This window comes from Solenopsis invicta, chromosome 4 (genome assembly GCF_016802725.1).
Source record: "Solenopsis invicta isolate M01_SB chromosome 4, UNIL_Sinv_3.0, whole genome shotgun sequence".
NCBI classification, from domain to species: domain Eukaryota; kingdom Metazoa; phylum Arthropoda; class Insecta; order Hymenoptera; family Formicidae; genus Solenopsis; species Solenopsis invicta.
Window position 1 is genome coordinate 21,744,138 of NC_052667.1, and position 13,468 is coordinate 21,757,605.

Genomic DNA, 13,468 nt, shown 5'->3' on the forward strand with positions numbered 1-13,468 from the left:
CCCACCCAAGCAGACTCACGGCTATTATCGACGTGAAAATATACGCAACGTGAGACGAATACGTTCGTTTCCATAGACTTTATTCTGAATCGAATAAATAATTTCACGTAAACGATGATTGTAGTTGTCTCGCAATTTAATATATCGGTTGATCATGAATTACTGTATGAACGGAATTGTAACGACATTTCGCAAATTCTTTTTACGTAAGCGTAAAATTAATTCACGTACGTGTATTTCAATATCGTTCCGTATATTAGTTTTCAATTTCCGTATTATCGTTTTACGTTTCGCATTATCGCGGCATCAGTTTTAACGCGCGCAAGATAATGCTTTGCGTACTCATCTCGCCCGGATGTTGCCTATCGCGATCTTGAGCAGGTCGAAAAACGCGCGCGTGGCCGTGAGATGAGTCGGAGGATCGTCTAGTATGTAAAGGGAAAAATGCATCAGGGAACGTCCAACGTTTACGTGCTTTTATCCGGGCGCCGCCGTCGGAGCACTTACCTGCGAAAAAATTCGATTTCGCTGATCGCGTTGCTGGTTGTTTGCATGCAACTATGTCCGCATGCGTATACACACCGTACATGTACACGTCATACATAATCGTGTACGCGTCAACGTTTCGTTCTATAATGCTTCTGCTGTGGTGCTACGATGTACTTCGATGTCCTTCTAAATGTACTTCGTGTACATATTATATTGTAGTTTTACACGTTTACACGTTTCCTCTCGTGCATGCTCCCTCACCAACACCAACGGCGAATTATATTCGCCATCGACCGTCGACGTTGCAGCGTCAAAGTGCAGCGCATCGGCGCAAATTATGATCGAATAAAGCCCGGCAAAATGGATGATCTCGTTTCACGGATAATCAGCGTCTCGATGGACCTATACTTCTATTACATTCCAATCACTCTCCGATAACAGGACGACGGAGGGAGGGGGTGTTTAACAAATTCCGCGTTAACAAATTCCGCGTTTACGCCACTCGATTGGAGATACCGCGGCGGACCGCTTATCGAATGCGAAAGTACAACCGAGAATAAAACAACCGGGAAGAAAGGGGACGCCACTTATTTTTGTCCGTATCACCGATCAATTCCACCCTTCGTGTCTCTCAACGTGCGCCGCCGCCGCCACCGCGCCGCGCCGTATCGGGCGGAAACTCAACAAATTCGAGTCATAACAAACGTACGGCTCGCGCGCGAGCCCCGCCGTTCGTATTTACCGAGAACTCAAAAGCGGTATATTTTTTTCTATGTATTTTCGGCCAGTGTACACATACGCCATCGAGATCAGCGAGTGGAAAAAAAGCAATCCCGGAATAACGGCGTACCTCTATCTGAGCGTGACGCGGCCCCGACGTATGATGGCGTATTTATTTCATACGCCAAACGTTGATCCATCGCGCACCGGGGGGGCCTCGGGTAACGTCAATCGGAATATATTAAAGCGATGTTTGCACGGAAATAATTAATTCCGGGGTGAAAATTTACCTCTGCCGATCTGAGAGCGTAACTCGCGCGCACGCTCCGCCTATCCGTCACAAACAGGTATCAATCACGAGCATTTTAAATATTTATCAAGCTATAATTAATAACGACGTACTTGCTTTCTGCCTCGTCGCGTGTAGCGAACGGTAGAATGCTGGCTCGCGCGCGCGTTTATAGCGAGATCCAAATTTACAGACTAACCAATTGTCATCAAGCGTACGATCGCATTGCGAATTAAAATATAGCTGGCACTTTTGTTTAACGTGAAATATTTTGCATCTCGATTCCCCGTTGATCAAACGTGATATTGATATCTGTTCTTTTTTCGTTTTTTCCCCCTTTCTAATTTCGTAAAATATTATGTTACAAGTTTTATGAAGTTTTTTTTAAAATAAAATTTTGTCTTAGAATTTCATTAATCTCGAATAATCGTTAACGTATTGATGCGTCAACATTAGTACGAGATGTTAAAATTTTGTCGTAACAAAGAGCTCGTTATAATGAGATCTCCTGTGTCGATTCGTTGTAACGTGATATTAAGCAAACGCTATTATGATAATGTCTCTCCAATTTCAGAGCCTTATACGAATCATATGTCCTCGCTGGGAGATCTCCCGTTTTAGCATCGTTTGTCTCGGAACGTTCGTCTCGCGATTGCTTAAATATTTAATTTCGCAAATTGCAACGGGATATTCCATGCAGTTGTGCACACAGACGAATTTTGCTGCATCATTGCGCTAAGAAGGCGTTTCCCATTTTAATGAGGCACGTCGTTTCAAGAATCGGCTTTGAAGAGATATCTGATGTCAGCTAATGACGCACCCGGATGCAACGCTGCATTTTCGCAGGCTGCGACGCGTACAAAAGTATCGTGTTGAAAGTCCCGCGGTGCGGTGAGAACGTTGAGAGACGAATATCCTTGTCGGTAGAAACGCTGTGATGAATGCCACCCGGAATCGCCTGTGCGAGACGAGAGCTTTCGTATCGGCGAGTCGCTTCTCGCTCGCTTTTACACCGACAGGGCAAACAGGCCACTCGACTAGAACCGCGATTTCCATATTTCGCGTTAACGATGAGATTATGCGGGATCTCTCCTAGAAATAACAGTTTGGCGGAGAAAATTTTGCTCGGGATCAGCATTTGTTATATTCATCGGTATCTCTCGTACATCAAATATTTGTCTTTATAATCAAGCCTATAGGCGTGATATTTTTGAATAAAGTTTACTAGATTCGAGTAAATGTTGTATCTAAAAATTAAAGTTCAAAGAGCTCTCAATTCTCAAAATGCTTGCCATTCCATTGTGCGATCGGAGAAATTCATCATTAATATTGAGACCGGAATAACTCGCATAATTCAAATTGCATCTCGCGATTCACGGAATGACGTAGAAATGTGTCTCCCTTCGCGTACTTTACGCGTAATGTCCTCTTAATGTTGACGCTTTGACCTTTCCCTCCGTTCGTTATCGCGACGAATCTTTGGCAAGTCGCAAGAATAAATGGTCGCGTCCGATTTACGTGTCTCTGCCCCGACGTTTCCTGAAAGCCACGGTCATAAATTACGCCGTTGTAATCTGTCTAGCGATGGCAACGCAATTTTCCGTTGAATCTGTTGACGTTTATTGGACTGTTCGGCTTTTATTACTGTCATCGTCCATTATGTATGCGCTATCGCTGCATTGAATTACGACGCCTATATTCGTTCGGCGGTCACCGGTTTCGCGCTGTCGCTGACTCTTAACCGTCGACGGCCGACAGCGGATCGCAGTGGGAACTAGGAAAAGGACAAAAAAAAGAAAAGAGGGTTTATGAGGGGAACAGAGGATAGGCAGTGGCACGCACAGATCTAGATGTGGACAGATCATGATGTACTTGTTATTTGTTATTGTCGCAGCTTACCCCGCCGTCTACGGCCAGTTTCCTCAGGCTATTCCTCAGCCGATGACCGCGGTGGCACCCACGCAGAGGGAAGGTAAGTACAACACGCTCATCAACGTCTAACTGTTGACTGTAAACACGAACGTCTGTAGACCTGAGATTGTAGACCCACGTCTCGTACACACGTCCAGACACGAATTATCCATCGTTGGCGCCTAACGAGGTGCAAGACAGAATTTCGACTTCTCCCGCCGTCGCCGCCACCGCCGCCGTTGCCCACCGCAGCAAACCGTTTCATGTAATTGCACATCTCGCAAAATAAAGCGACGTCGCGTCACGAAGCTCGATTATGCGAGAAAAAGTGACGAGCGGAAGAGTAAATCGATTTAGAACGCTTCGTGCTCCATTTCGTTTTTCGCGTCTGATTATCTAAAAACGCCGAAATTCTTTACGCTAGTCTGTCACTTTTGTCATCTCGAACATCGCGGATATTTCAATTCGACACAGTTTCAGTAATTTCGGTCTCTATAGTCGTACGAAAGTTGAACGATTAGTTAAAAACCACGCGATCGATCAGAGAGACGAGTCTCACCTATCAAGTATATCGGTGCGGACTGTGTACTGTCATTCATGCTGTGCCATCTTTTGCGGAAAGATATACCGAAGGAGAGCCGAAGACAAGGGAAAAAGTCGACCAATCCGGGGTTAGAGGAGGGTTGAGCGAGCCAGCGCCTAATTGCAATTAACAACTCGCCATTATTAGAATATACGACGCCTCGCAATGAGATAATGCAAATAAAACGAAAGTTTTAATTACTTTGCCGCTACGCCCGCCGGCGATCCGTTGTTACATCGCAGGATAATGGAAAGTTTACCGCGACAGCGCTACCCCGCCTCCGTTTTATCCGGCCTCAACCCTCTGCTCCGACCGCTGTGTTCCCTCCCCTCGTCTCCTCGCTCGTCTTACCCGTTCCCATTTTCATTCCGCCTGATCTTTTCGTCTTGTCGATGCGTTCTGACATTTTCCCATGCATCGCGATTAAACCGTAAAGCGGTACACGGAAAAGTAAGAGGAATTTTTAATCGAATTTATTTCCCGTACGTGATGACAAATACTTGGCGTATTTATTTCAACGTGCGCATTTTTCTCTCTCACCCCTTCCCTTGGATAAAAAAAAGTATTGCTGATAACTTCAGACGGATATAAACTCTACGAGATGAAATCACCTATAACACTAATCGTAAGCGATTCGCTTCTTGTCAAACTTGTACGATCTTAAATTATTGTCAAAGCTTTATACTGTACAGCTATATGCATCTCACATCATGTTTATTTTTACATGAATTTGAATGATCTACATAATTCAAATGACAACTATGTCATACCTGTTATTATTTTTCTCTCTTTTTCTGTTTTTCTTTTTCTCTCTCTCTGTAATTGTAAAATACACTGTCAAGAACACAAATAGTTTTCAAAGTTTCAAAAAAAAGAGTGCAACGTTTATCATATTGCTGACTTTCTGGAAAACTTTTGTGTTAGATACAAGTTTTGTGAAAATAAAGAAAACGTGTGTGTGCAGACACTTTATCTTTTGGAGAAACTTATGTTAGATGTCAAAGTCGTTAGGCGTGCCGCAATATCGGACGGAACCCAAGGGAGCTGAAGGGGAATCGACGTTATTGTCATCATTGCATGACAGTGGTATCGATCTATTATTGACTGTCGCTTCGCGAGTTTACCCTTGCTCCGTGTTACTTTAAGCTCCTTGATCGTTGTTCTGGGTGTTCTACGTCTTACACGATGTTTTTTTCGGTGTTCGTATATACATTTCTTCTCTCTGACCATAACTGTGTCATAATATTTTTAACGTTGTGCGGATAGCTCTCCTCTTCCTTCCTTTATCTTTTTTTTTTTACTTTACGTCAGCGTATATCTCGGATGTTCGTCGTTAATTCGGTGTTTCGCCGTTGCACTCGATGTCAGTGGCTGTTCTGGTTCTCGGTGTTGCGCTGTCGACCAATGTTGGTTGTTGCTTCGCTAAGAAACAGTGATACGTGCATTGCGACATTTTATGACTTGTACCAGAAATCGACACGAATCCGTTTCGCGATCGGCAACACCGTCACTTGAAAAGAAATTCTACCGTTACAGTTATGTAAACAAAATAATTTGAGTTTGAATAAAAAATAAAATCAAATTCATGTAACGTCAAATATTTAGATCGCTAAAAATATTATTCTTCTGCATATAAATTTCGCATACATATTTTCAAAAAATATGTACGTAAAGTTGCATAATATTTTAATTATATTAAAATTATGCGTTGTCAAATTTAACAGATATTTGATTATATGAAAAGAACGAGAGATTCGCGATTTAAGCATCTTGATGTTTCATGTAGCCGTTTTGCTATTACTTTTCGACAGAAGTAGACATAGAAGTAGACAAGGTAGTCGTTCTCATTAAATTCGCGTGCACGTACCGCGTGTGTGCCAATTAGAGAGGCGAAAACCAATTTCAGGATCAACGATCGCGCGCGCGGGGCACGACGACGGGCTTTAATTTATGGCTCGTTCTTCGTGATTTCGTCGTTCACCGCATTTCCCCTCGGTGCTTTCCCTAGCTTCGGAACCGGAAACCCGTCGACACTCGTGCTAATTTGGGTTTCGCGTGACAGCCACGATCGAGTTATTACCAGGACGAAGTCGTTTCGCGTAAGAGAGGGAGAGTTTGTCACTCTTTGCGTAGACCGCAGGACAGGTTTGTGATTTCTCGAGGCGCTAAGTACCCAACAACATTAATTCATAATTGACGGAAAAGTTTATATTAAATTGGTCTGATTTTACTCGCGCCATGTCAAATCGCTTTTTCATATCAAATTGACCCCTTGCAGAGCATTTTTCGCACCGCGCACGAATTACTTTGCAAATTTTGATATGAATTACATGACATCTGAGCAGGAAAACATGTAGAGTAATGCTCGAGGATAGGAAAGTTTTATCCCTTTGAATCTCGAGAAGTTTTGTGACTTGAAACGAACTTTTGCAAACGTTGATCGTGGTGCGCTATTTTCGACAACTGCAATTAAACTTTTACCCCCGGACAATCGACGAAAATCACCTCCGAATCGGATGAAAATATCCTCGTAAAACCGCCGTAAAATTTTGTCAGTGTCGCATTAATTCTTAAACTTTGCCGGAATTCGCGATGATAATCTTATCGACCAGCAAATATGTTCAACGAGTCATGCGGTGTTATCGTTGAGCAGCGACATGCCGGAAGTCGTAATCGGGCTGAAAATGGACAATTATGTTCCGCGATGATTCGACCGGCATATTCCGACGACGGGTTTCCCGGAGGAATCTTTCCGCAAAAGATCTTTCGGGTAGAGGCGAACAGGTCGCGATGAGTAGCACCCTAAAAGTTGAGTGGCAGCCATCTCATTACTTAAATGCGTCCGTTAGTCGGGAGGAGCTCCGGCCAAGAGAGCCAGAAGTTTCCACGGTCATAATCGCCGCTAATTGACGTCGGAGTTATAAAGTTCAGTGAAATTAGCTAAATCCTTATTTGGACTGTCGTTGTTCGGGTAGTCTTCCCTCGCACTTCGCCTCCACCCTTGAGATTTTCTTCACCGGCCTAAATTAAACCTCGATGTCTTTGGCATTTAATACCGGAAGTCGAAAAAGAGACCTACTTAAGCAGTCGTAGGGTAGAATAATCAATTATTCAAAAATCAAATTACGATCAACAGACATGGAAATACGGAACGTAAAATTACAAATGTAATTTTAGAACCTGGATCGTGACTACATTATCTTTCAGGATAATTATATTACGTTCATATATCATTAATATTTGTTTCATATTAATCTCATTTATAATCAATGTAATGTAATACGGGCGAAAAGAGATGTGTGTGCAAAAGAGTTTTTGCGCAGGGTGACGGCAAACTTGTATCATTCAGAATGCTCATGTAGAAAATGTAAAGCGACGGATTATCGTGTCTGGCGAAAATACGGGAGTAATCGCACCATCGTAATCAGTGTCATCACTATCATCGTCACCATGCCCATACCCATTCACTCATATCAGCATCCATCACCTCATCCGTCATTGTGTTGTAAATCCTAGTGTTGTGTGTGTATATTTGAAAGTATAAATACTCAACGTTATTTGAATCGGGAAATTTCTATCAAAAGTCACGAAACAATGTTCGTGACGTTTTCTAATCGTTTTGCTCTCAGCATTTTTTGGTCATTTTCACATCATTTTCTGTCACTCATTTGCAGTCTATTTAACTTCTCGCTTGATTCATTCTCACGTCATTTCGCATCATTCGTGGCAGACAAAATCATGATATATGTCATCATCATTTCGCACTCGAGCGGACGAGAGAAATCGGTATTGTCGTCAAGAGTCAGTCGTAGATTCATCTTCATTCATCAGAGAAAAAGAAAGACGACTCCAGACGAAGAAAAAGCAATCAGAAAGAAAAGCAGTGGCCCGCTGGTGACCTCGCTAACGGGTTGAAGCTCTCGTATCGCGCGGAATCATTTATATTTGCGAAGAACAAAGCTCATCCAGAACTAACATTCTAACTTGAGTATTATACTTCAAGTTTAGATGTTTAGATGTGCTCTGATTTATATGGTAGGATGCTCTATCTCAGGACCCGAGGGCTGCAACCTGTTCATCTACCACCTGCCCCAGGAGTTTGGTGACGGCGAGCTCATGCAGATGTTCCTCCCGTTTGGCAACGTCATCTCCTCTAAGGTCTTCATCGACCGGGCGACCAACCAGAGTAAATGCTTTGGTAAGTGCAACGGTAACAAATTTCAGAGCGACTAGCAACAACGAAAGATACGTCCCACCTGACGTATCATGGATTCCTTAACAGCCAAGGTAGGAGAACGTCAATATTTCGGTGCCAATCAACAGCGTGGAAACGGATACAAATTCATATTCGAAATTTTAATATTTCTCGTTTTCTATATTGTACAATTATATATGATTTTATTTACGGCGAAAAAGCTACAGCAAAAAGTAATATTAAAAGGCTCGCGTATGTGTACACATATTACTTTCACAAAAATATTTTAATATATTTTTGCTTTCGAATCGTATAACTGAACGTAAAAAAAAAATATATATATATACGGGTATATATAATCACGATGTGCATGGATACGTCTGTGATTATTATTATGACTTTCGATCAGTCACATGCTACAGTGCTCTAAATGACTCTACACGTTTCCAATCAGAGAGTGGTGGATTAATCATGGAAATTTAATTCGTCTCGTCCGTATTAGCGAACGAACCGGGCAGACTGAATATGAATGCCGTTTCAATGGAACCGGAATCAAACTGCGCAGTTCTTTTTTAGAGACTGTGCAGAGAGGACCGAAACAGAGAATGCGGATAAAAGCCGCTAGCGTTCCTTTGATTAATCGTATCCGAGAGTATGAGGATACAGATAATTGGACGATTCCATTCGCGTTCGTTCGTTCGGTCCTTGGTCTATCTTCGCATTCGTCCGCATGCGATTCACACATTTTGCGTCCGTGTATTTTGTCTCCTCCTGTGTTTCAGAGGCTCGTCATTCCCTCCCAAAAAAGAAGGCAGGCTCTCTCTCAACGACGCGTCATAATTATGCCCGCAGCGTGAAAAAAATATGCGGAAGTTTGTGTCTCTTTGAAGGCATTTTCCTCGCCGCGATCAATCTAACGAAAGGACCCTTTGACGCAACAGTTTCTACCGAGGATTCGCTCTGTATAATAATAACCACTGCGATTGAGAGAAAATTTTCTCCTAGATGAATTTTTTTAAAAAATATATTGTGTGATGCGATACTATTGTGATGTAGTTTAACCCTTCTTCGCGACAAATTCTTGTCGTGGGACGAAAGGGAGTTAAAATAATCAGGCTACCCCTTGGTATTAAAGTAAAAGTAATTTGCGGAGCAAATAACCGAGTAGGCAGACGATGACGGAGGGACTCGACCAAGAGATTTAGACCATTACGATATCGAAACTAAAATGCTAAAATTGCCCAAAATTGCCTGAAAATTGGGTCAAAATTTAAACCGAGAAAGTCGTGACGATTTTTCGGAAACGTTTTCTTTAAGGATCTTCGTTATCGTGTACCTGCCTTTCCGGTATAACTGGGGCAACGTACGAAAACTTTTTATTCCTCACAGAAGATCTTTGCCTAAATTGTTAATTTTCAAATAATCAATACTGTCTTCAAAATGTAATAGCTTAAATCTGCTAAAACTATATTTTCTTTTACCATATATATTTTTTTTCTTTATGTAATTATGGATATTATTATGACAAAAACTGAATTGCTATTTTGTTGTATTATATTTATTGTACTGCATTTATGATTAATCATTATCTTTGTCAAATATTTAACATCTTTTCTCGCAACAATAAATAAAAATTACATTTTTACACGATATCGAAAGAAGATTTTTCACGAGGGACAGAAAATTTATTACACACTGCAGGATTCAACGTTCGGTATTTTCAGGTTTTGTGTCGTTCGATAATCCAGCGAGCGCGCAAACAGCGATCCAAGCGATGAACGGCTTCCAAATAGGGATGAAACGATTAAAAGTCCAATTGAAGAGGCCCAAGGACGCCAGCCGGCCATACTAACCCACGTCCTAGCCTAGAAAATCTGGACGAGTCGCGCCCTATGTCGTAACTTACAGAGTAAGTTTCCTTTTCCGTAAAAAGAAAACATTTCTATGTACAGTGTCACATGTTTTTCTTTCGTGATACAATTATTAGTTTTAAAACAGCGATAATTTTTATTAATGATTCTTTAAGTAGAAACAATATTAATGTTTTGAAAAAAGAAAAAAAAACACGTGACAATTTTATTATACATTCAAGTCCCAGAAATTACACAATATTGTTGCTCTGAATTGCAGATGTCGTCCGAGAACGTGAACTCGATGGACGCTCGACGATCAGGAGTGACGAGTTGAATCACCGTTACAACGCTCTCCGCCGTAACTTAGTATACTAGCTAGTTAATTCATTAGAGGATAAAAATTTAGAGGTCAGTAGGACAGCAACGGCTTCAACGTCGTTGAAGTTCGTGCGACGGCGGCGAAGAGGCGTAAGCGAATGTGATGAAGGATGTTCTGCGCTGAACCCAGACCGAGAAGAAGAGCCGAAGAGAGAAGAGGACGAGGCACGCTGAGACGACGTTTCACAGATGTTCGGATAATCGGAATCCATCGATAGGCAACATCGGCTTTACCTTCTGTCTCCTTCTCGTCTACTCCCACTACAAATCTGCATGTTTCTTTTTATCCTCCGCGAGTTTAGTCTCTGGTCCCTACTGCCAGGTGAGAGATTACGTTCGAGCTCGAGGACGAGGACGCGAATGGACACGAGCGGCGGAACCTGTTGCGAACCTTTCAAGGATCCGAGAGATCCTGGAGAGATCTGCCAGAGGCACTGGAAGTATTAAAAACTGATCACGTCGTCCGGATATACACGGCGACGATTCCGTTATAGTTACACGCGCGAGTCACACAACATTGCGCCGCGACGATCGTCCAGCATCAAACCGACAATAGCTATCGCGAAATATCCCGTCGATGAAACGCCACTAGACGTCTCGTCGTGTTCGTTGCGACCAGTCCGACGACGCACAGCGTGGAATTCGATGCGATGCCACACGGCAGAGGAAAATTTGCCGTACTCGTACATCCGGTCTGATTGTGATCCTCGACGAAGACTCTCGACGAGGGCCGCCGCGCCGGATCGTCGTATCCGTCGGCCGGACAAAACAACCTGATGATCATCGTAGTACGAGAGGTCGACGAACTTTTTGTACCGCACTCAGCGAACGATGTAGTCGTCGCGACCAAGACCCCGCGCTCGTCATCCTCGACGACGACGACGACGACGACGACGACGGGACGGATAATAATTCCCGCGCGACTGACGAAAGTAGGATAAAACGCAGGCTCGTCCCAAAAACGCGGACGAGGTCCGATATCTCTCTCCCAAAAAGACAAATGTCAATCATATGCTATACAGGGTGCTCGTCTGACGAAACGCGTCTGAAAACTTTGAAAAAAAAAAGACAAAAAAATATAAAAAAAAAAAGAGAAAAACAGAGAATCAAGCGGCGAACATGGGCTCAGCGCCGGTCCGACATCCCAGCCGGATATCGGGTTCTCCTTAACGTTTAAGATTTAAACACGTACGACGCGCTGTAGATTTTATATACTGCAGATAGAGGAGTGAGAGAGTGAAAGAGAGAGAAAGGAAGTGTGCGTGACGAGGAGTTTGCGCGCGTCGTGCTGCGCGTCGAGGAGGAAGCGAGAAAGTCCTGTCCTACTCGCGCGTGCTCGCACGGTGCTCGTCCTCCGCGACTAATAGCTCTTATTACTACTATGGTTATGGTGATTATCATTATAATTATCGCTAAGTAAGTGACGCGCGAGTTTCCGGCCGAAAGTATAACTCTACTCCGTTGTGGTTCCTGCGTGAACATCGAGAGAGGAATCGCGTGTGAGGGCGCGATTGCCCCGCCCGTCCCGCCATCGATCCGCCGCGGCTCCGATCTCCGATCCTCCGATTTACGCGTGGATCGACGATCAACTCTTGCCTGATCGGTTAAGCATCGCCCGAGAAATGTCAGCCAGGCTGTGATTGTCCAGACAATGACGATGTCGCCAATGATAGTCCTCTTTAAGTTTTGTTTAGTAATGACGCTGTCTTCTGTTATTGTTGAATATAGGAAGAAATAGGGAAAAGCGATGAAAACCAAAGAAAATGATATAAGAATAATGACAATGCAACGGTGTAAAATGCAATATTTATACTAGAATCGCTTATCGTCTTTCTTTAGGCTACGATACAGAAAGGGGAACAAACAGCTAGGGAATAATATTTTTTACGTCCGACTTTATTTTTTAAGTATAAAGGAAATAAGTTTAGGGTGGATTACGGGGGCCGATTGTCGTGCAATGATTTAATTAACTATATGACTTTATTCGATGTTGGCCGGGACTCTTAAAACTGACAGGTTTGAACGTATCTTTTCGAAAGAAGAGGACCGCGCGCTGCTGGATGCAAGTTCGGTACGCCCAATTGATCAATCATGTGTGTTCATGCGGAATTCCTGTGACTGAAATAGACAAAACATTGAACATTTCGCGCGCGATGCCCGGTCGGATACGCAGAGTGTCTTGAGCGAGTTCGCGAAAGAAAGCCAAAGAACAGGGGGAAGGAAGGGCGAGGGAGGGGAAGATGGGTGGAATAAGAGATAAAACCGAATATATAAAATACGCGTATAGGGTAGGTGATAAGGTAGGCGAGCGATGAAGCGGAGAGGAAAACTCTGATCTAGCAGAAATAATCATTCAAAGTACCAACATATATATGTATATATATATGATAATTATTAAATATTATGTATATTTATATATATACATATATAATATTATATTATATATATGCGTACGCATACATACACATTTACGTACGTGATGTGTGTACATGTGTATATATGTATCGATCGAAAGGAGACTTAGTAAATTATTCTAGTTTTAGCTAAATCAACGTCTAATAAATTATTGCGCGGAGCACACGCGGAGAGGGGAACGGGGAGAGAACGAGTTTAGTGAGACGAGAAATTGCTTGGTCCGGCGCGCTGCCACGGCTACTTTGCGTTTATATATTGCATTATACACACATACACACACGTACATACACATATAAATAGTTATATATATATACATATGTACCTACGTTTTTGGACGAGCAAAAATCTTCTCGTTTTATAATCCGCTCCGCGAATTTGTTGCTCGTCCGAATATGCAACGCGCGCGGTACGCATGTTCGCGCGACGCACGTGCGCAATTAACGGACACCCAGTCACGCACGTGCGCGTGTGTAATTGTGCGTGCACACGTGTGTACGTATGAGGCTAATTATACGACGAAGAGAGAAGCGCTTGGAGAACAAGGACTTGCTAGTTACGAATTGACGATATATTATTAATATACATATATAGATATAATGATAAACCAAATAACGCTAAAATGACAAAGATGAAGG

The 13,468-nt window shown here is 42.8% G+C and overlaps 1 protein-coding gene across 29 annotated transcripts in view; it reads left to right on the forward strand.

The window, feature by feature from the left end:
* The window catches only part of LOC105201456 (CUGBP Elav-like family member 4), a 574,742-nt gene extending 561,738 nt beyond the window's left edge, over nt 1-13,004 (forward strand). For 23 of the 29 annotated variants that reach the window (XM_039448049.1, XM_039448053.1, XM_039448051.1 and 20 more), the window contains 4 exons: nt 3,393-3,470; nt 8,032-8,190; nt 9,912-10,096; nt 10,318-13,004. In XM_039448049.1, coding sequence (XP_039303983.1) covers nt 3,393-3,470; nt 8,032-8,190; nt 9,912-10,039 — 365 coding nt within the window. In that variant the 3' untranslated portion in view covers nt 10,040-10,096; nt 10,318-13,004. The remainder of the gene's footprint in view (nt 1-3,392; nt 3,471-8,031; nt 8,191-9,911; nt 10,097-10,317) is intronic. The other 6 variants (XM_039448055.1, XM_039448057.1, XM_039448069.1 and 3 more) reach the window with 3 other exon arrangements.
* Nucleotides 13,005-13,468: the final 464 nt, after the last annotated feature.